At 35.1% G+C, this 24,887-nt stretch overlaps 2 protein-coding genes across 2 annotated transcripts; one reads left to right on the top strand and one right to left on the bottom strand.

Annotated features, from left to right (window-relative positions):
• The first annotated feature begins 208 nt into the window (after window positions 1-208).
• On the top strand, window positions 209-750 carry LOC141670697 (calcium-binding protein KIC-like). The gene has a single exon (XM_074476651.1). It carries the CDS (start codon window positions 265-267, stop codon window positions 640-642), a length of 378 nt encoding a protein of 125 aa, XP_074332752.1. The 5' UTR covers window positions 209-264; the 3' UTR covers window positions 643-750.
• A 1,109-nt stretch (window positions 751-1,859) lies between these two features.
• On the bottom strand, window positions 1,860-3,751 carry LOC141670656 (pentatricopeptide repeat-containing protein At5g08510). The gene is made up of 2 exons (XM_074476604.1): window positions 2,694-3,751; window positions 1,860-2,601 (listed from the first exon to the last, which is right to left on the bottom strand). The coding sequence occupies exons 1-2, from the start codon at window positions 3,618-3,620 to the stop codon at window positions 2,008-2,010; spliced, it is 1,521 nt and encodes a 506-aa protein (XP_074332705.1). The 5' UTR covers window positions 3,621-3,751; the 3' UTR covers window positions 1,860-2,007.
• Between the last annotated feature and the right edge of the window lie 21,136 nt (window positions 3,752-24,887).

Genomic DNA, 24,887 nt, shown 5'->3' with positions numbered 1-24,887 from the left:
AACAAAAAATAGAAGATGTAAACTGTAAATTTGTAATACACTTTCACTTGTTTAATGTACAAGCTGAATTCCGCAAAAAAGAAAATGTACAAGCTGAATTTCCAACAGTATTGGACTTGTATCAAATAAAACATATATTAAATTTATAAAATTGACATGTGGGTAGATGTCATTTTCAATTTACCGAAAGCCAAGTTTATTGGAACTTTGGATTGGTATAAAAAGACCTGGCCATATTGACGAAGTTTGCTCAAACAAAAGAAGATGGAGAATCATAAAGATATTGGGCATGGTGAGTATGAAGATTTGTTACCTGTCATGGCAGAGAAGCTGGACGTGGAGACGTTTGTGTCTGAGTTATGTGGCGGATTCAAGCTTCTCGCAGACCCAACAAGCGGATTGATCACATCGGAAAGTTTAAAGAGGAATTCAGCACTGCTTGGAATGGAAGGGATGAGCAAAGAAGATTCAGAAGCAATGGTTAAAGAAGGAGATCTTGATGAAGATGGATCGCTCAATGAAACAGAGTTTTGTATTTTGATGGTGCGGCTTAGCCCAGGCATCATGCAAGATGCTGAGGCATGGCTGGACAAGGCTCTTCAACAAGAGCTTAGAACCTCCTCTGACCCTCATCTGAATTAGATTGGTAAATTTGTTTGTAAAAACTCTTTATGACTTGTGGTTAGTTTTATCAAAAAATAAATATTTATCTTCAAAGTTTGGTATTATCAGAAACTACTTTAGTGGTCAGTGATCAAGTATTAAACTGTGATAATCTGATTATTTTAAGTCATGAACATTCTTGTTTTAAAAAGTCATGCTGTGAGTGCAGTATTTGTGAGAATCATCATGAAGTACAAGAGGCCAGAGTAACTTAATACAAATACCATTTACCAAACACCATCAAGTCAGTAAATCATACACACATAATATCCAGACAATTGTATACTATCAGAAATTTTCAGTAGAGAAATTCTGCATAAAAATTAACAAGAAAAATTATACAGCATACAGATTACAAGTAACTTTCAGTGATGCATTAGAGTCGTATTATACTATTTTAAATTTGTCTCTGATATATTCTTCGATGAGTTTGTGTTTATAATTAAGTGAAGATGAAAACTATCTTTGATTTAATCCTATGAGTTTAATGTTATTTGTGAACAAACTCCCAAATAACATTAAGAAACTAACATTAAGTTAAACTCACAAATAACTTTTTCTTATACATAATATCAACTAAGCTTTTTCTTATACATCATCTCAACTAAGAAATCTCAAATCAAGAAAAACTATACTTCCATAGTCCTATTGATGGCAAGGAAGTAGAAGATATGTACGGTGTACATTTCCCAATCCAACTAATGAGAAGTAGGAGCTGGAGATCATCGTGATATTGAGATGGACGATGACAATGCGAGATTTTACTCATTACGTAGGTTCTTTTTTTTTTTTTGCTTTATTTTTTTCACTGATTTAAACTATGAGACTGATATGTGCTTAGAAAAAATGTATATATAAATTCTGGTAAATGAAAGTAAATAAATGACTTGTCGACCAGTCGTCTCCATGATAAGCAATTGCACATAACGAATAATTCCTTATAATACAAAGATTGAAGAGTAAAGTCGTAGGGACTGATGGTATATTCTCTGAGTATATAAAATACACCTTCTCTGAGTATATAAAATACACCTTAGCCAGTCACCGGCAGTTGATAAATAGTTAAGAATGAATATTATATATTCATGGATGCCATTGCATATCGATGTATTAACATCCATAAAGTACATGAAAGCAAAACCAGTACCTGGACTTGAAGCTATGGATACCAAAGAGGTTGAGAGTGAGTTCCGGTCTAAGAGAAGCATGCATATCTTGGTTCTTTAAACTTGTTACTAGATATTCTAGAGTGAAAGCAAGGACTTGTAACTATTAGTAATATCAAAATGTTTGACTCACCAAACTTTTGACAAAATAATTTATTAACCCATTTCCCCCTATTCATTATTCTTCAAACATCGAATCCAAGTCATCTGTAATATCAAGCTTCATCTTTGTTGAAACTTCACCTAGTACCGAGTATATTTCATCAGATTTTGGATGTGATCTATCTTCTACAATGAATTGATGAACTTGTCCTCCCTCTTCAATCATACTATGTCCAGCCATTTTAGTAATTTGGCCGCCCTTCATCAACTTTCTAAGTTCTGCTACACCATCCCATCGCCCAGCAGTAGCATATATATTTGATAAAATTACATAGTTTCCCGGATTCCATGGCTCAAGCTCAAATAGACACTCAGCTGCTTTCGCAGCTAATTCAACATTCCCATGGAAACTGCATGCACCGAGTAGAGCTCCCCATATCACAGAATCTGGCTTCAATGTCATACTTTCTATAAGATTATAAGCTTCTTGCAGTTCTCCAGCTCTACCTAGTAGATCAACCATACATCCATAGTGTTCTAGCTTGGGTGTAATATAGAACTTCTGCTCCATACATTTAAAAAAATCACGGCCTTTCTGAACCATCCCTCCATGTGTGCATGCTAAAAGAGTGCCTACGAATGTGATATCGTCAGGTGGAGTCCCTTCTCTCTGTTTTAACAAATCAACACAAGAATTCGAGATATCAGTTAAGTCGAAATCAAATTTAGTTATTTGCAAAAACAGTTAACTAGACAACTTACTTGCATCTGGTAAAAATGCTCAAGGGCCTCATTCCATTTACCATGGATAGCCAAACCCATGATCATGGTATTCCAGGAGCACAAATTTCTCTTCCTACCCATCTCATCAAAAATCTGTTTCGCTCTATTAATACTACCACATCTCGCATACAATTCCAGTACTGCATTGCAAACAAACATATTTTTAAAATATCCCTTTGCTTTGGCATACTCTTCAATTCTCTGGCCAACCTCCAATGCACCAAGATTCGTGCAGGCAGGAAGAACACTAGCTATAGTAATTTCATTCGGCTCAACATCTTTCATCTTCTCCATATCCAAAAACAAATTAAGTGCATTCCTATATTTTCCATTCTGTGAATACCCGGATATCATCGTAGTCCAAGAAACCACATTCCGAGCAGGCATTGCTGCAAACAACTCCGAGGCTGCTTCCATGTTCCCACTCCTCGCATACCCAGCAACCAAAGAATTCCAAGGGGGTGCATCTTTATATTTCATCTCATTAAACTGCTGTCGTGCCAATTCCAACAAACCCAACTTAGCATACATATCAATAAGAGCAGTTAAAGCAAAAGCATCATACACAAAACCCGACTTGACAAAACGAGAATGCAGCATTTTCCCCTGGTGAGGAGCGGAAAGCGAAGCGCATGCTGCAAAGAGGAAGGTGTAAGAATGCTCATTGGGAGGGCAACGCTGAAGACACATTTCGGTGTAGAGACACAAGCATCGATGGTAAGGGCCATGAATAGAATAAGCTTGAATGAACTTGTTGTAAAAAAAGACGGTTCGGTGAGGAGTAGAATCAAACACTTTCTGTGCATAAATAAAGTCGGGGTATTGTAGAAGCTTGGTAACGAGAAATTTGGTGAAATCAATACCATTTCTAAGAGTATTGGCGTGTATTTGTTTCAGTTGGTTCATAACAGATATTAACGATAATGATCATTAAGTTTGGTGGTCTAACAAAATTTTTACTTATTGCGCCAACAACAAAGAAAAATAGACTAGAATGTAATTAAATCGATGATAACTTATTTAGCAAAGTTATGGGGCCTGTTTTGGACGCGACCGGTATTTGTCTAAGTCAAATTTAGAAATTGATAAGTTAAATGTTATAAGTGACGTATCTTTTCTCAATTTGTTTTAATTTTTCGCTTTTCTTATTAACTTTAGTTTTAAAAGATATGTTTGTAAATATTATTTAAATTTAAAATTCATGAATCAAGATAGTTATATTTAAAAATTATTTAATTTAATTCATTTAAGTAATAAAATTTCTGAATTTTAAGTAAAATTATCCAAATACTTATATAACTTATAAGTATTTATCTACTTATCACTTATAAATCATTTATTTATTTTAAATAAATAAGTCATAAGTTACTTATTTAAAAATTTCTCAAACGGGCACACGATGATAACCATATAATTGCCAAATGACAAATGTGGAGGATGGCAAGTACATTTTAAATGTAACTAACATTTTAATATTATTTCATTTGTAATTTAGGATTTTATTTTTATATTTATTTATTTATTCTTTCGATATTATATCTACTAGTCTATATGTGACCTTTGTCAATAGTTTGTTAAAATGAATTAAGTTTCTATAGAGTTTTCATTTTTTAGAAGTATTTTGTGAATTATCTTACGTAAATATTACTATTTTAATAAAAATTATGTAAAATATATACAATTTACGATTAGAAAATTACAAATTATTTTATTCAACAAATTATATTTATTTTGCAGAACATATATATGTGCATTGCAGAACATACATATTTTACTTTTAAAATATGTGATATTTTACAAGATTTATTTGAATATTGATGTTTATATAAAATAATTCGCAAAAATTATGGTTTGTAATATTTTATTTAATATGTTAGGTCACACAACACTATAGAAGGGGGTTGAATATAGTGTTTATACAATCAAATCGGTTTAGAGCACAAAGTATGTAACAGTAATCAAGTTTATTGAATATAATAAGTTTAGAGCTTATTATATTCAATAAGCTTAGAGCTTATTATATTCAATAAACTTGATTACTGTTACATACTTTGTGCTCTAAATCGATTTGATTGTATAAACACTATATTCAACCCCCTTCTATAGTGTTGTGTGACCTAACAAGTGGTATCAAAGCCTCTCTGTTGATATACAAACAGTGAGATCCAGTTTACAATCATGTCTGACGAAACGCAAACTCCACCTAAGCCCACCAAAACTCAAGATACTCAAAACATTCAAACACACAGTCGATATGAGAGTATTAGGGTTCCCATACTGAGAGCATATGAGTATCATATATGGAATGTGGCGACCTCCAAACCCGGGTCAGAAGTTTGGGGTCCACACACACTTTATTTATAACCTGCTTATAACAATAATAAAGATAACAATAATATGCAGTGACCCTATTTACCAACTACCACAGATCGCAACAGGTTAAATTATGCACACAAGCCACACATCTACTTATATTACATACCGTTCAAATCTCAACTATTCCAAACTCAAAACTGAGTATTAAACATTATTACAAACTTTTACAGACTTAAATTATCCCAAAAGAAGCCTACTAGCTCAGCTCAATCAACCTGAACCCCTAGCTCTCGAGCTGGACTGGGGATACGCGGTACCAACTGGTTCCTTCTTAACTGGAAAAGAACAGAAACAATATCGCACAAATGAGCTAACTAGCTCAAGAAGTCACAATGACAAAACTGAGAATAATGATCATCAAGTGAACATGATTATGATATCAAGTGAACAATGGATTATGATTTAGAATTGGATATTATATTTTCATGTTAAAAACCAAAGTTAGGCTGCTGATCAGTCACGCACTAACCCCGAGCAAAGCACACATCACTGCTCTAACTACTGGATCCAAGGCACACATTGGCCTAACTTGACCATTATATGGCCTGACCACGAATCTGGTCCACAATTTTATAAAAACAATCCAATTCTAATATAATAACAGAATAAGCAATAATAATCAATAACCAGAATCATTAACAACAATGAGTGTTTAACAATGAAAGAGTTTCAATCCTTGTAAGGATCAATAAGGTAATTTCAAAGCTTAGATGCTGGGTAATGAAAGGATTGGATAACAAAGGAATTAATGTTTCAGGGTTTCAAGGATTTGGTCTTTCAAAGCATAAAATACAAAGATTTGATTGTGTAAGCAATCTGGTTCAGTGTTTAATATTTAGTTTGTATGTATTTGTGGAGTAGGATCGTATACTTGAGGTTCGTGTTTGGGTATACAACAAGCAATGGCATAGAAAGAATCAGGTTACAGCTCAAGATCAATAACTGGAATCAAGGTTTAGGGTACAGTGCTTCAAAGCACTCGCACTATCAACAAGACTATCAAGTACTACAATATCTCGAGAAAGTTCAGAACACTTGCCTGGTATTAGCTTACTACACTGCACTCGCTTCCTGTAATAACCCCAAAATTTTGATTTTTTTTTACCCTTGTGAATAGTGTTTTTGCTGAAATTTCTGAACAAGAAAACTTTTCATGCCACACTATGTAGGGATTCTGTTATGGATATTCTGAGATTTTATTAGTACTCTATATGGTATATAAGTGTATGTAAAGATCGTCAGAATCCAATTCCGAACACTTTGATTTTCCCGGAAATCCACTAGATACGGAAAGAATTGAGTATAAGGTAACAGGATAAAAATGATTTAAATTAAAGGATTATAAGAGAGGATCATAAAAGGAATATAATGTATTGAGGAAGGTTAAGGGAACCCAAGTAATAAGATCCCGGATATGATCTCTCAAACGATAAACGAGAACGAAAGATAAGCGAACTGTAAAATAAATAAGTGACCAAGAGACAAGCTTGTACAAGAAGCCAAGGATTGTGACATCATCAAATCACAAGGTGTGGACAAGTGGAAGCATTATGACATGTGCAAGGTGACATAAGCATGACATAAGGGAAGGAATTGTTGGATGATTGTAAACCACACAAAGTTCAAGGTTAGAAAGGTAATTAACCAAAAACAAAACCAAAACAACCAAGCTAGCCAAAACAAATCAAAGCAAACACAAAAATTTTTCATTTCTTCAACATTGCTCTCGGCTTTTTCTTCTTTTCAAAGGAAGAAAAATCAAAAATCAAGTTCTAAGCATTGTTAAATCACAAGGTAATTATCTAAGGTTCCTTGTACATAGATATGGATATCCTATAAGTTTAAGCTTCTAATTCCTTCACAATCTCTTCTAATAAATCAAGGAAGAAGATGGTGAATAGTAACCTTCAAGAAATAACTTTGGTTTTCTTGATTTTTTATGAAAGTTCAAGGTAGCTTAAGCATAGATCAAGGCTTACAGGGGCATTCCAAGGATCTTTCATTGATTAAAAGCTTCAAGGAAGGTATAACATCTCCAAACCCTAGCTTTACTTTGTATATTAGGATGATTTTGATAGTTATGGTAAAGAGTAGCTTGATGCTTGTTGGTTTAGAGTTTGGGTTGGAATGGTAGTGAATTGAAGGTTGAAATCTTATGGTTTGGTTAAAGGACTTAAGTATTAAATTCAAGTTTAAGAATAAGTATAAATTGTTAATGTTGAGTTGATTGGGGCTGTTATGATGTAGTGAGGATGGATTTTGGTTGTATAGATTTATTGGTGATAGTTTGGTGTTGTTTTGGAATGGTTTAAATTTGGGAAATCGCGTAAACATAGCCGTCGTAATGTCCGATTTACTTTAGGCTGTTTTTGTTCTTAACATTAGGACCCGTGAACTCACTGCTAGGTTTTGACCATTGCCATGATTAGATAGTTCATGTTACGAGCTTCGTTTGATTCCGATGTTCGGTTTAGGAGAAACGACCGTTTTAAGTAACGACGTTTCGCGAACGAATAATTACCCCTCTCCTTACTTTGAAACCTTGGTTAAGGACCTTAAATGACTAATTGGGGTAAGAAACAATTATGTAAAGTGGATTAGGCAGTGGGAAAGGTACTCACAAAAGAATCTCCTTAAAACCCTTAATGGTTAAATTATTAAAAATGGTGGTGCCGAGGGTACTCGAGCGACTTAAGTAAATCGTTAAACGCGAAAGCGAACGTTAGGACTCTAAATGGTTAAAGTCTAGTTTCTTAAGCGACCGGGGTTTAATTCCGACTTATGTTGTTGTTCATAGGTTATCGGACCCACTCTAAGCTTAAGCCTATCCGGGAGCACTCAGGCAAGTTTTCTACCCGTATAACTGTTGTTGTGATGTATATGTGTATATGCATGATCTTGCGATAAATGCATATTTGTTATTAGCAAATTCTTGCGATATATTGTAGCATGTGATATGGTATATATGCATGCCTGTTTTATATTCTTGATTTATATATCTGTTGGTTCAATGCTTATAGTTGCATAATACCTATGCTAGAGATAAGCGGTATTTGAGTATACCCTTAGTATAGGGGATCAAAAGGTGAACTTTTCTAAAACCGGGAGGCGAGGCTCCCGAGTATAATATATATATATATATATATATATATATATATATATTGATATAGTTTTTAAAACTATTAATTGAATAAGGTTTATTCGATAATTTTATTTTATTTAATGAATATTATTTCGAATATTCATTCGAGGGCTTATGACTCAGTTTATTTTATTTAATGAATATTATTTCGAATATTCATTCGAGGGCTTATGACACAGTTTATATTATTTATTGAATATTATTTGAATATTCATTTGAGGATCTATGACTCCGATTATTTGCTGAGATATATACTTTATTTTATTAAAGAATAAGGTGTCGATAATCAAACTTATTTTTGATTATTCAAATAAAGATAGTACTTTCGTATAAGTATATCTTTGGTTATTTAATTTTCATTTCAAGTATAAGTTTTAAAACTTCTACTTCAATTATTTTTTTATAAAGATAATTCTTTATGGGAATATTATTTAAATAATAATATTCAGATATTTTCTAATATATTGGGACTGGTTTATTTTATTAAATCAGCATCACTCCAAACATTCTTAAAAATGTTTTCAAGTCTTCAAAATGATTTTAAAGGTTAGGGCGGATCCCAAAACTCATTTTTATATTTAAGATCCTCCTTTCGAAGGGGATTTAAATACTCGCTCAAAACCTGAGGGATCCGGATCTGTGGTGTATTTTATATTCGCAACAAGGTTGCTATTCTGATAAAAGAGTTTTTGATTACTTACCCAACACTCGGGAAGTAAAATTCTTGGAACAAGTTAATCCATTAACAGGCATTGCCTGGGAAATATCGGTGAGTTTTCCTTTCCAAATAGATACGACTTCTTGGTGGAGCCGTATCAACAAGTTTCTACTTGGGGAAAGGGGGGACGAGCTTTACGTTTCAGAGTAATGGATTTCATCTGAACTAGGAGTGGTGTAAGTGGTCGAGTGGCGTCGGCCCAGCCTTATTATATTGGCCCAAATGGCCTGGAAGTTCCGCTAAGACGGTACATTCCTTAGGAGTCCAGTGTTCGGTTGACAAGTAAATCCGACAGGTTCTCCTCTACATGTAGAAAATGGTGGGGTTGTACTACTACGACTGATCATCGTAAGTGGTCTTCCTGGTGCGGCAAACTCCCGTAATGAGTTCATTATCCAATTGGATATTTCTGCAACACTACCCAGAGCACTTCGATAGAAAGGCTACGGTTGGGCGATTGTTGAGTGTTGGCAGGGTCAAGTTTTCAAAATGATGTGTGCATCAAATGAAGTATCTCATAACTTCATTTTATTTTGATGATATTTTAAAGATTGATTCTATACAAGTTTTGTCTTGTAGCTTAATCTATAGGATGAACTATTTATACATTGAACGGTAGTAGTTCAAGTTGTATTCGGAAAAGATATAAGTATATTGGAGTATCTTGTAACTTCATCTTTTAAACTTATATCTAGTAAATGATTATCTTGTGCATGTCAAAGATTTTCGGAAAAACGTTGAGACAAGGTTAGATATATGAGATCACCTTGCAATGATATTTTTATACAGTTATAAACTGGAACTCTGTGTATATTATACAGGTCAGAGGATTTCAAAGATTGTGAAAAGTATATATGTACATATACTGAATATTTTGCGACTTCATCGCATTAAGATATCAAACTTAGTTCATTTCTTTTGACCAAGACTTTCATTAGTACTATGAGAAGGCTCACATATTGTTAATCATTATACATATTATTTTGGTGGGCTTGTTGCTCACCCTTGCTTTCTTCTTTCATCACACAACATCAGATAGACAAGATGAACAGGATCAAGCTCCCAATTCGCGAGCGGATAGGAAACGTTCCGCAGTTTCCTGTAGGCGTTGATGCCATTGTAGCTGATGTAGGATCTACCAATAGGCTAGGCTTTCAACTTTTGATGTACCAGACTTATGTATATTTATGAATTGTAATAATGGCAAGGAAAATGTAAATTTATTCAGAAACCCTTTTAAGGTGTAATGGCAAGTAATTGTGGAATAAAATGACTCGTGTTATTTTTTGGATATTCATCTCTGAGACTATAACTTGTGGTGTGTGTGTTTATTGTGGGGTCACAGTACAGAGTAGTCGATTATTTATTAAGATTGGGTGTTATTAAGGGAAATGGAACTCGTGACAACCCGGATCCCCGACCCCGGATTTGGGGGTGTTACAGAAATGGTATCAGAGCTAAGCGTTATAAACCTCAGAGATGATGTGACGTTAAAATAATAAGTTCACTAAGATAATAAGAAGTCTTGCCAAGTTCATAGTCAGACTACCTAACGTAGTACTGACAGTTAAAACCCTTACGGGAACCCTTATAAATATCGTGATAGAAGCGTAGTTCGTTATCGTATATGGTAGCGGGACTCCGAACCCTGAGGTTGAGGAGCAACAACGCGATGATGTTTTATTACTTATTAGAGATCAGATTATGGATCCGATAGAGTGTCCTAACGCGAGATCGGATGATGTTCATATTGAGGATGTAGTGGTTGAGGATGTTGTTTTAGAAGGGATAGTTGCTGAGGAGGATCCCATGGAGGATCCTGTAACACCCCCAAATCTGGGGTCGGGGATCCGGGTTGTCACGAGTTCCATTTCCCTTAATAACACCCAATCTTAATAAATAATCGATTACTCTGTACTGCGACCCCACAATAAACACACACACCACAAGTTATAGTCTCAGAGATGAATATCCAAAAATAATCACAAGTCGTTTTATTCCACAATTATATGCCAATACACCTTAAAAGGGTTTCTGAATAAATTTACATTTCTTTGCCATTATTACAATTCATAAATATACATAAATCTGGTACATCAAAAGTTGGAGCCTAGCCTATTGGTAGTTCCTACCTCAGCTACAGCGACATCAATGCCTATAGGAAACTGCGGAACGTTTCCTATCCGCTCGCGAATTAGGAGCTTGGTCCTGTTCATCTTTTCTATCTGTTGTTGTGTGATGAAAGAAGAAAGTAAGGGTGAGCAGCAAGCCCACCAAAATAATATGTATAATGATTAACAATATATGAGCCTTCTCATAGTACTCATGAAAGTCTTGGTCAAAAGAAATGAACCAAGTTTGATATCTTAATGCGATGAAGTGGCAAAATATTCAGTATATATACATATATACTTTTCAAAATCTTGGAAGTCCTCTTCCATGCATAATATACACAGAGTTCCAGTTTATAACTGTATAAAAATATCGTTGCAAGGTGATCTCATATGTCTAACCTTGTCTCAATATTTTTCTGAAAATCTTTGACATGCACAAGATAATCATTTACTAGATATAAGTTTAAAAGATGAAGTTACAAGATACTCCAATATACTTATATCTTTTCCAAATACTGCTTGAACTACCACCGTTCAAGTTATAATGAGCTTTCAACAGTTCATCACATAGATGAGACTACAAGACAAGATTTGAATAGATTAAATCTTTAAAATATCATCAAAATAAAATGATGTTATGAGATACTTCATTTGATGCAAACATCATTTTGAAAACTTGACCCTGCCAACACTCAACAATCGCCCAACCGTAGCCTTTCTATCGAAGTGCTCTGGGTAGTGTTGCAGAAATATCCAATTGGATGATGAACTCATTACGGGAGTTTGCCGCGCTAGGAAGACCACTTACGATGATCAGTCGTAGTAGTACAACCCCACCATTTTCTACATGTAGAGGAGAACCTGTCGGATTTACTTGTCAACCGAACACTGGACTCCTAAGGAATGTACCGTCTTGCGGAACTTCCAGGCCATTTGGGCCAATATAATAAGGCTGGGCCGGCGCCACTCGACCACTTACGCCACTCCTAGTTCAGATGAAATCCATGACTCTGAAACGTAAAGCTCGTCCCCCCTTTCCCCAAGTAGAAACTTATTGATACGGCTCCACCAAGAAGTCGTATCTAGTTGGAAAGGAAAACTCACCGATATTTCCCAGGCGATGCCTGTTAATGGATTAACTTGTTCCAAGAATTCTACTTCCCGAGTATTGGGTAAGTAATCAAAACTCTTTTATCAAAATAGCAACCTTGTTGCGAATATAAAACATACCACAGAGACGGATCCCTCAGGTTTTGAGCGAATATTTAAATCCCCTTTGAAAGGAAGATCTTAAATATAAAAATGAGTTTTGGGATCCGCTCTAACTTTTAAAATCATTTTGAAGACTCGCAAAATATTTTTAAGAATGTTTGGAGTGATGCTGATTTAATAAGATAAATCAGTCCCAATATATTAGAAAATATCTGAATATTATTATTTAAATAATATTCCCATAAAAAAAATCTTTATAAAAATAATTGAAGTAGAAGTTGTAAAACTTATACTTGCAATGATTATTAAATAACCAAAGATATACTTATACGAAAGTAATATCTTTATTTGAATAATCAAAAGTAAGTTTGATTATCGACACATTATTCTTTAATAAAATTAAGAATAATAATTAGTAAATAATCGGAGTCATAAGTCCTCGAATGAATATTCAAATAGTAATATTCATTAATAAAATAAACGGAGTCATAAGCCCTCGAATGAATATTCAAAATAATATTCAATAATAAAATCAACGGAGTCATAAGCCCTCGAATGAATATTCAAAATATTATTCAATAATAAAATCAACGGAGTCATAAGCCCTCGAATGAATATTCAAAATAATATTCAATAATAAAATAAACGGGGTCATAAGCCCTCGAATGAATATTCAAAATAATATTCAATAATAAAATAAACGGGGTCATAAGCCCTCGAATGAACATTCAAAATAATTTTCAATAATAAAATAAACGGGGTCATAAGCCCTCGAATGAATATTCAAAATAATATTCATTAATAAAATAAGGGTATCGAATAAACCTTATTCGATTAATAGTTTTGAAAACTATAACCATATATATATAAATAAATAAATAAATATATATATATAAAATCTACTCGGGATCCTTGACTCCCGGTTTTAGAAAATGTTTTCACCTTTGGGTCCCTATACTAAGGGTATATGCAAATACCTCTTATCTCTAGCATAGGTATTATGCAACTTATAAGCAATTGAATAAACATATATATATCAAGATTACGAAACAGACATGCATATATACCATATCAGCATGCTCCAATATATCGCAAGAATTTGCTAATAACAAATATGCATTTATCGCAAGATCATGCATATACACATATACATAACAACAGCAGTTATATGGGTAGAAAACTTGCCTGAGTGCTCCCGGATAGACTTAAGCTTAGAGTGGGTCCGATAACCTATGAACAACAATATAAGTCGGAATTAAACCCCGGCGCTTAAGAAACTAGACTTTAACCATTTAGAGTCCAAACGTTCGCTTTCGCGCTTAACGATTTACTTAAGTCGCTCGAGTACCCTCGGCTCCACCATTTTTAATAAATTAACCATTAAGGGTTTTAAGGAGATTCTTTCGCGAGTACCTTACCAACTGCCTAATCCACTTTACATAATTGTTTCTTACCTCAATTAGTCATTTAAGGTCCTTAACCAAGGTTTCAAAGTAAGGCGAGGGGTAATGGTTCGGTCGCGAAACGCCGTTACTTAAAACGGTCGTTTCTCCTAAACCGTACATCAGAATCAAACAAACTACATATCACAACGAAGCCCGTAACATGAACTATCTAAACCTGGAAATGGTCAAAACCTAAAAGTGAGTTCAAGGGTTCTGATGTTAAGAACAAAAACAGTCTACGGTAAATCGGGCATTACGACGGCTATGTTTACGCGATTTCCCAAATTTTATACCATTCCAATTCAACACCAAACCATCACCAATCAATCCCAATACAACCATATGACCATATCACTCCTCAACCACATTAAACCATTTAAACCAATCTCAAATCACACCATGAATCATCAAGAACAACTAGTGCTACTTTTTAACTCCCAAATCAACAAAAGCACTTAACCACTAAGATCTCAACATGACAAAACAACTACTACACTTAATCTATCATTCCATCATCATAATCATTTATATCAAACAATCTTAATACTAAGATCATGAAGAGTTATACCTTCCTTGAAGCTTTTAATCAATGAAAGATCCTTGGAATGTCCATGGAAGCCTTAATATATGCTTAAGCTACCTTGACCTTGCAAATAAAATCAAGAATCAAAAATTTGTTCTTGAAAGTTACTATTCACCCTAAACTAAAATGATTTGTTTGAGATAGAAAACTTTTGATTCAAGCACTCAAACTACTTGCTCTTCTTAGTTATGAAATATAGGATCCAAAGAAACAAACCTTATAATTTTCCATGGAGTATAGCTTGTGTTTTGAATTTCTAATTCACCATTTTGGTGAAAAATTCAAAATGAAGAAGATGAAAAGGGGGGGGAGAGAAGCTTGCTTTGTTTTATTGATCTTTGTGTATAAAAGGCTTGGTTGATATCCTTTTGTTTTGTTAATTACCTTTTAACCATGGTAAAATTTGTGTGGCTTGAAATCAACCAACAATACCTTCCCTTTGGTCATGCTTATGTCATCCTCCTATGTCATCTTCCCACACTTGTCATCTTCTTGTTGGTGTGGTGACATCAACATCACTAACCTCTTTGATTAGCTCTTAATTACTTGGCTAATGACCGCTGAAAGTTATACGGTTCGCTTAACTTTCGTTCTCGTTTATCGTTTGAGGGATCATACCCGGGATCTTATTACTTGGGTTCCCTTAACCTTTCTCAATACATTATATTCCTTTTATGATCCTCTCTTATAATCCTTGAATTTAAATCCTTTTAATCATGTTACCTTATACTCAATTCTTTCGCTATCTGGTGGATTTTCGGGAAAAATCAAAGTGTTCGGAATTGGATTCTGACGATCTTTACATACACTTATATACCATATAGAGTACTAATAAAATCTCAGGATATCAATAACAGAACCCCTACATAGTGTGACATGAAAAGTTTTCTCATTCAGCATAATCTGTAAAATCACTATTCATAAGGGTTTCAAAAATTTCCAAAAATTGGGGTTATTACAGTCTCCCCTCCTTAAAAGGATTCCGTCCCGAAATCAGATAGAAAATGAATAGGGATACTTTCTTAACATTGCACTTTCTAACTCTCGAGTAAATTTTCCCACATTGTGGTTCTTCCATCAAACTCTGAATAGTTTGACAACCCTTCTCCTAAGCACTTGTTCCTTTTTACTCTATAACCCTTCCGGGTTGCTCCATATAGGTTACGTCGGGTTGCATGTCTATGCGCTCATATGCCCCTATTTATCTGGCATCCGAATTACACTTCCTTAACATTGATACGTGGAACACGTTAAGAACTTGCCACATGTTCGGGGGTAGGGCTAGCTCATATGCTAGCTTCCCAATACGTCTTAATATATCCAAGGGTCCAACAAATTGTAGACTTAGCTTTTCTTTCTTTCCGAATCTCATCAATCCTTTCCAAGGGTTTCCAAGGGGATACCTTTAAAAACACTAGGTCCCCTACTTCTTATTCTTTGTCCTTTCGTGTTAAATCAACATACTTTTTATGTCCATCTTGGGCTACTACCAGCCGTCCTCTAATTAGATCTATTATATCCCTGGTCCTTAGGACTACTGCGGGTCTGAGCATCTTGCGCTCTACGACTTCATCCTAACATAAGGGAGATCGACATTGTCTTCCCTCAAAAATCTCATAAGGCGATACCTCAATACTGACATATGATCTATTGTCGTAAGAAAACTCAATCCGTGTTAAGTGATCATTCCAATTTCTTTCAAGTTTATTGCATAGACTCTCATTATAGCTTTTATCATTAGAGCTTTTGCTTCTCAATACCCATTCTTTTCCAGTTCGTAATCTCTACTACCTTCCGTTCCTAATATTATACTGGTTATACTTTTGCTCGTTATCGTTCTATAACCTTTTAATAAATACGTCAACCTTAGTATCACGAACGTGTTTCCATTCCGAATACCACCATAACTTTACTACTCCTTTTTCAGCTGCTTCTATCTTTGGAAGCTTGATCAATTATATAGAAGTAAAGGAATTTGCTGAGAGATCACTATGATCATGAACACTTGTTATATCGCATAGTTAGTACAGGAGGTGGCCAACCTTTAGTACTTGACAAGCAATTAAACAACATGTGGTATCCTACTAGGCTTCTATCACACAGATAGATAGTCATTCGGCAATACCTCCCCTTCTGGAAGGGTTGTTCTTCTCAACTTACATGAAATGAAAATGAGAGAAAGGAACGAATTGAAGAGAATTGTATATATATAAAAAAAATATACTGCCACAAAATATCTGGCTTGGAACCTACCTCTGAACTATAGAGGTTTGTCATAGGAGAACAAAACATATATGTATATATATCAAGTATTATCGCATCGTACTTCACATGCTTAAATATTTTGCTATTCCGTCCATCGTTCTATGGACCCATGCTCTTCCTCGAGCTTATACACAATCACCTTTGAAACTCCCTCGATATCGAAAATCGAATCTGGGATCTCATTCTAGACATCATCGTTACTAGAATTCTATGCTTGCACCGCAACCTTCCTCATATAGTAATACAACTCTCTTTTCATAAGAGGGAATAAATATTCAATAGGTAGATACTCTACTTAATTAGTCTATCAATGATAACTTATACACTACCACGACCCGATTAGTGGTACTCAATCTCAACATCCATTCCAATACAACTCTCACGGTTGTAATCAGCTCATTACTCGCAGAATCATTGCTGCATTACTATGGTCCACCACTGACCTACTGTCATCATTCACTTTCTATGAAATCTTATATCTAACCATACGGAGTCCATACATGTCGTATAAAATACTTCTAAGGAGTTAACATAATCACCAATCATAATCCATGAAGAACACTCCAAACTCTGACGTACTTTCATGACATGAAGTAGATAAAATTGTAGAAGAGTTTCAATCAAAGCAACGATAGCAGGTTAATACCATTCTTAATCGTATGCCTTAAATAGAAGACTTAACTCAAGGGTTCGTCTAGTCCTTTTTGAAACATGGTCCTGGCTTATCTCAAGATAGTATCTTCTGAGATAGATAACCCGCTCATGGCGATTATACGAATTAAACCTTTACCAACTACTATTACGGTTGGGTATTGCACAGTCATCAGAAGGAATGTCAATCTTCCAAACCATAATACAACCTTCTTAGCTTTAACCATCATCACTGTATTCCTTTGGCACAAGCGCCTATAATTATCCTCTTACCTTTAAAGTGTCGGCCACCTCTTTGGCCTTTCCTGATAGTAAAATTTCCTTACCGTCAATGTCACTTTAACCACCTCCAAATAAATTTTCTACCTCATTTCAATCACAGCTTATGTGAAGATGTTTTCCTTAAAATCTGATGAGTAAAAAAAAATATCACCATTTTTCCATAAGTTATTGCCTCAGTCTTTAGAGGTTAATCACTGTCACAACTGACTCGCAATCATACTTAGAACATCTTTTATCTTAGGCCCTAATTGCCCTGAATAATTTTGACCTTTACTGGTTCGATCCATACTTTCTCGTGGTTAAACACGTGCCCCACTTGGCATTATTATAATTACGTCATATTTCCTTTATCAACATTTCTATTCTTGAGAATTTTGAATATTACCTTTTTCCTTGTAAAACCTCTAAGGTTATCCTTGAATCGTTCCTCCTGTATTCCCTAGATACAGGGCATATCAAAATACCATATACTAATACTAGAATCATTGTCTATATACTTTTGAAAAAAAAATTCCACTAATTCTTTAAAGGTTGTTGTTACCTTAATCCTTTCCAATTCATACTGTCAAAACTCATACTATCCCTATTAAGGGTGAAATGCCAACCTTTATGCATTCCCCTAGGATTCATTTTAAGTTACCGATGTTCTATCCTTAATTCCACCTTTAAAAAGGTACATGCATCCTTCCATGGATAAATCAAGTCATATATCCCTGATAAGGGTGTCTTATTCAATCATTCCCACCTCGATAGTATATGCCGAATTTCACAATAACATCTACATTCAAAATGAGGTCAATCAATATGGCCTCCAAAAGATAACAACGGTTATCCGCTTTTATTGCCTAGATTGGGTAACGATAACAAGGATGTTCTGGAAGATATTGGTCGTGTTCAACGTGAACTTCTTCTTAATAATTCCTTATTTACTTTTGTTGTTTATCTCAACAGTCACCTCAATGTTGGGATATCTTTCATACCTGGCATCTCCCTTTCTGGGTATCGAGCCACCGGTCTTACACTTCACATTCTTGAAGGTCACTTCCTTCATCCAATTTTCCTAATTTCTTACTTCCTTGTCTCCTCAGTCTATCCGCGTCTCATTATTTATCCTTCAAATTATCTCAAGGTTTCCTCGAATCCTCCCAACTTACAGGGGATAAAATATATGTATCTCTTATGCCTTCAACCATCAATCTTAACTCATGGTGAATCACCCTCATCCTGACGAATGCATACTTTTCTATTTCTATTGCTACGAGTCTTTAGGGTTTCCTCATACCCAACTCCCTTATCATACCTCAAACTCTATTGCCTTTATATTCCTTTCCACTTCAGTTTCTTTTTATTTTCCTTTCTCTTATCATTATTTCATGAACCAACACAACATAAGCATTGATTTCAAACATCCCGTCATTCTGGATTCGTGTCCTCAGAACGAATCTTGACAACTTTTACAACTTAGATTCATGATTCATCATACTCGTCTGCCTTTGTTCTGGCTCTAAAGCTTTTACACTATCTCCATAACCTTGGGAAGTACTTTCCTGAAAACAATTGACTGAACTTAAATCAGTTTATTATAATCTCTTGCTTCGTGCCTTCCTTGGCCTTTCACCAGCGGGTGGTCTCTCTCTTAGGAGGGTCAGTGACAGAAACAGTCTTTTATGATTCGTCAATCATTTAAAATCTCAATTGATTCCTCTATTTCCTTTAGCCAGGCTTTTGCCTCGACTGGGTCAGCTTGTTCCTTGGAACTCTGAGAGCTTAGCGACTTAAAGGTCCTGAAAGAATTTCCCACTACATTGCTTCCTCAAGGTGGTGGTTGGGAATAAAGTATAAGTTCTGTTTAGACAGGTCCATGAATTTCCGTATAGGAGTACCGTCTCGGGTCTCCTTATCTCGCTCGACTTCTATTTTCTTAGTCTAAACGTCCCCTCCTCCTCCCCATAATCGGGGTCATCCTTCATGTTTTAAATCCTCATTTTCCACTCCATTATGTTACGGGTTCCTTCTATCTTGATGGCGACCTCCCTGACTATCACGTTTAGGGCTTGCTCTAAATCTTATTCCTCAAACTAGCTTTCATCTAAGATTTCATCTTTAAGCTCTTGAACGTTTGGAACTCAAATTCTGTAGGAATACCTCATTATTCCCTTATCATTTTTCTCGATATTAATCTTTTATCTAATTGTTGGCTCTCTGCCTTCATTCATCACTTTTTCTGGCACAATATGTTCTTTTTCCGATAATTCGGACTGTATTGCAATCTCAAACAGCTTTTCGGTACCGGTTCCGGTTACCTTCACTTCTATTTCCATTTTTTTCAAAATCTCTTATAAATTCTCCCAAAGACATTATCATCTCGAGTCTCTCCTTTTATTAAGGGTATCAGCCACCACATTGGCTTTCCCCGAATAATAAAGAATCTCCCACTCATAATTCTTGATTAGCTCTAACAGCGTCCTCTGGCGTATGTTGAGCTCTTTCTACGGGAAAATGTACTAGAGTACTTATGGCTTAGGTAAATCTCGCACTTCTCTCCATACAAGTAGTGCCTCCAATATTTAGGGCAAAACTATTGCCACGAGCCCAAGCTCATGGGTGGGGACATCGAATTTTATATTCCCTTAATTGTCTTGACGCGTACGCGATTACCTTGTTGTGCTGTATAAGAAGCACCCTAATTCCTTATGCGAAGCATCACTACAAATCACAAAATCTCCTTTCCCATCCGGCAACGCCAACATGGGAGCCGTCACCAACCTTTGCTTCAGTTCTTGAAAGCTGTTCTTGCATTTCTCTGTCCATTCAAACTTCTCAGTCTTACGAGTAAGCCGCGTTAAAGGGCTACTATCTTTACAAACTTGAACGAACCTCCGGTAGTGACCGACCAATCCTACCTCTGGTAGTCGACCTAACCATGGTCATCAATTCATCAGTGGTCCTTTATTCATTCTTGTCAGGATCCTCCACGGGATTTTTCTCAGCAACAATCCCTTTTAGGACAACATCCTCAACCGCTACATCCTCAATATGAACATCTTTCGGTCCCGCGTTAGGACACTCTATCGAATCCATAATCTGATCTCCAATAAGTAATAAAACATCATCGCGTTGTTGCTCCTCAACCTCAGGGTTCGGAGTCCCGCTACCATATACGATAACGAACTACGCTTCTATCACGATATTTATAAGGGTTCCCTTAAGGGTTTTAACTGTCAGTACTATGTTAGGTAGTCCAACTATGAACTTGGCAAGAGTTCTTATTATCTTAGTGAACTTATTATCTTAACGTCACATCATCTCTGAGGTTTATAACGCTTAGCTCTGATACCACTTCTGTAACACCCCCAAATCCGGGGTCGGGGATCCGGGTTGTCACGAGTTCCATTTCCCTTAATAACACCCAATCTTAATAAATAATCGATTACTCTGTACTGCGACCCCACAATAAACACACACACCACAAGTTATAGTCTCAGAGATGAATATCCAAAAATAATCACAAGTCGTTTTATTCCACAATTATATGCCAATACACCGTAAAAGGGTTTCTGAATAAATTTACATTTCTTTGCCATTATTACAATTCATAAATATACATAAATCTGGTACATCAAAAGTTGGAGCCTAGCCTATTGGTAGTTCCTACCTCAGCTACAGCGACATCAATGCCTATAGGAAACTGCGGAACGTTTCCTATCCGCTCGCGAATGGGGAGCTTAGTCATGTTCATCTTTTCTATCTGTTGTTGTGTGATGAAAGAAGAAAGCAAGGGTGAGCAGCAAGCCCACCAAAATAATATGTATAATGATTAACAATATATGAGCCTTCTCATAGTACTCATGAAAGTCTTGGTCAAAAGAAATGAACCAAGTTTGATATCTTAATGCGATGAAGTGGCAAAATATTCAGTATATATACATATATACTTTTCAAAATCTTGGAAGTCCTCTTCCATGCATAATATACACAGAGTTCCAGTTTAAAAACTGTATAAAAATATCGTTGCAAGGTGATCTCATATGTCTAACCTTGTCTCAATATTTTTCTGAAAATCTTTGACATGCACAAGATAATCATTTACTAGATATAAGTTTAAAAGATGAAGTTACAAGATACTCCAATATACTTATATCTTTTCTAAATACTGCTTGAACTACCACCGTTCAAGTTATAATGAGCTTTCAACAGTTCATCACATAGATGAGACTACAAGACAAGATTTGAATAGATTAAATCTTTAAAATATCATCAAAATAAAATGAGGTTATGAGATACTTTATTTGATGCAAACATCATTTTGAAAACTTGACCCTGCCAACACTCAACAATCGCCCAACCGTAGCCTTTCTATCGAAGTGCTCTGGGTAGTGTTGCAGAAATATCCAATTGGATGATGAACTCATTACGGGAGTTTGCCGCGCCAAGAAGACCACTTACGATGATCAGTCGTAGTAGTACAACCCCACCATTTTCTACATGTAGAGGAGAACCTGTCGGATTTACTTGTCAACCGAACACTGGACTCCTAAGGAATGTACCGTCTTGCGGAACTTCCAGGCCATTTGGGCCAATATAATAAGGCTCGGCCGGCGCCACTCGACCACTTACGCCACTCCTAGTTCAGATGAAATCCATGACTCTGAAACGTAAAGCTCGTCCCCCTTTTCCTCAAGTAGAAACTTGTTGATATGGCTCCACCAAGAAGTCGTATCTAGTTGGAAAGGAAAACTCACCGATATTTCCGAGGCGATGCCTATTAATGGATTAACTTGTTCCAAGAATTCTACTTCCCGAGTATTGGGTAAGTAATCAAAACTCTTTTATCAAAATAGCAACCTTGTTGCGAATATAAAACATACCACAGAGCCGGATCCCTCAGGTTTTGAGCGAATATTTAAATCCCCTTTGAAAGGAAGATCTTAAATATAAAAAAGAGTTTTGGGATCCGCTCTAACTTTTAAAATCATTTTGAAGACTCGCAAAACATTTTTAAGAATGTTTAAGGTGATGCTGATTTAATAAGATAAATCAGTCCCAATATATTAGAAAATATCTGAATATTATTATTTAAATAATATTCCCATAAAGAATAATCTTTATAAAAATAATTGAAGTAGAAGTTGTAAAACTTATACTTGCAATGATTATTAAATAACCAAAGATATACTTATACGAAAGTAATATCTTTATTTGAATAATCAAAAGTAAGTTTGATTATCGACACATTATTCTTTAATAAAATTAAGAATAATAATTAGTAAATAATCGGAGTCATAAGTCCTCGAATGAATATTCAAATAGTAATATTCATTAATAAAATAAACGGAGTCATAAGCCCTCGAATGAATATTCAAAATAATATTCAATAATAAAATCAACGGAGTCATAAGCCCTCGAATGAATATTCAAAATAATATTCAATAATAAAATCAACGGAGTCATAAGCGCTCGAATGAATATTCAAAATAATATTCAATAATAAAATAAACGGGGTCATAAGCCCTCGATGAATATTCAAAATAATATTCAATAATAAAATAAACGGGGTCATAAGCCCTCGAATGAATATTCAAAATAATATTCAATAATAAAATAAACGGGGTCATAAGCCCTCGAATGAATATTCAAAATAATATTCATTAATAAAATAAGGTTATCGAATAAACCTTATTCGATTAATAGTTTTGAAAACTATAACCATATATATATAAATATATATATATATTTATATATATATAAAATCTACTCGGGATCCTCGACTCCCGGTTTTAGAAAATGTTTTCACCTTTGGGTCCCTATACTAAGGGTATATGCAAATACCTCTTATCTCTAGCATAGGTATTATGCAACTTATAAGCAATTGAATCAACAGATATATATCAAGATTACGAAACAGACATGCATATATACCATATCAGCATGCTCCAATATATCGCAAGAATTTGCTAATAACAAATATGCATTTATCGCAAGATCATGCATATACACATATACATCACAACAACAGTTATACGGGTAGAAAACTTGCCTGAGTGCTCCCAGATAGACTTAAGTTTAAAGTGGGTCCGATAACCTATGAACAATAACATAAGTCGGAATTAAACCCTGGTCGCTTAAGAAACTAGACTTTAACCATTTAGAGTCATAACGTTCGTTTTCGCGCTTAACGATTTACTTAAGTCGCTCGAGTACCCTCGGCTCCACCATTTTTAATAAATTAACCATTAAGGGTTTTAAGTCGATTCTTTCGCGAGTACCTTACCAACTGCCTAATCCACTTTACATAATTGTTTCTTACCTCAATTAGTCATTTAAGGTCCTTAACCAAGGTTTCAAAGTAAGGCGAGGGGTAATGGTTCGGTCGCGAAACGCCGTTACTTAAAACGGTCGTTTCTCCTAAACCGTACATCGGAATCAAACGAACTACATATCAAAACGAAGCTCGTAACATGAAATATCTAAACATGGCAATGGTCAAAACCTAACAGTGAGTTCAAGGGTTCTGATGTTAAGAACAAAAACAGTCTACGGTAAATCGGGCATTACGACGGCTATGTTTACGCGATTTCCCAAATTTTATACCATTCCAATTCAACACCAAACCATCACCAATCAATCCCAATACAACCATATGACCATATCACTCCTCAACCACTTTAAACCATTTAAACCAATCTCAAATCACACCATGAATCATCAAGAACAACTAGTGCTACTTTTTAACTCCCAAATCAACAAAAGCACTTAACCACTAAGATCTCAACATGACAAAACAACTACTACACTTAATCTATCATTCCATCATCATAATCATTTATATCAAACAATCTTAATACTAAGATCATGAAGAGTTATACCTTCCTTGAAGCTTTTAATCAATGAAAGATCCTTGGAATGTCCATAGAAGCCTTAATATATGCTTAAGCTACCTTGACCTTGCAAATAAAATCAAGAATCAAAAATTTGTTCTTGAAAGTTACTATTCACCCTAAACTAAAATGATTTGTTTGAGATAGAAAACCTTTGATTCAAGCACTCAAACTACTTGCTCTTCTTAGTTATGAAATATAGGATCCAAAGAAACAAACCTTATAATTTTCCATGGAGTATAGCTTGTGTTTTGAATTTCTAATTCACCATTTTGGTGAAAAATTCGAAATGAAGAAGATGAAAAGGGGGGGGGAGAGAAGCTTGCTTTGTTTTATTGATCTTTGTGCATAAAAGGCTTGGTTGATATCCTTTTGTTTTGTTAATTACCTTTTAACCATGGTAAAATTTATGTGGCTTGAAATCAACCAACAATACCTTCCCTTTGGTCATGCTTATGTCATCCTCCTATGTCATCTTCCCACACTTGTCATCTTCTTGTTGGTGTG

Source organism: Apium graveolens, chromosome 7, assembly GCF_009905375.1.
Source record: "Apium graveolens cultivar Ventura chromosome 7, ASM990537v1, whole genome shotgun sequence".
Lineage (NCBI taxonomy): Eukaryota > Viridiplantae > Streptophyta > Magnoliopsida > Apiales > Apiaceae > Apium > Apium graveolens.
This window is presented reverse-complemented; position numbering and strand designations above follow the sequence as displayed.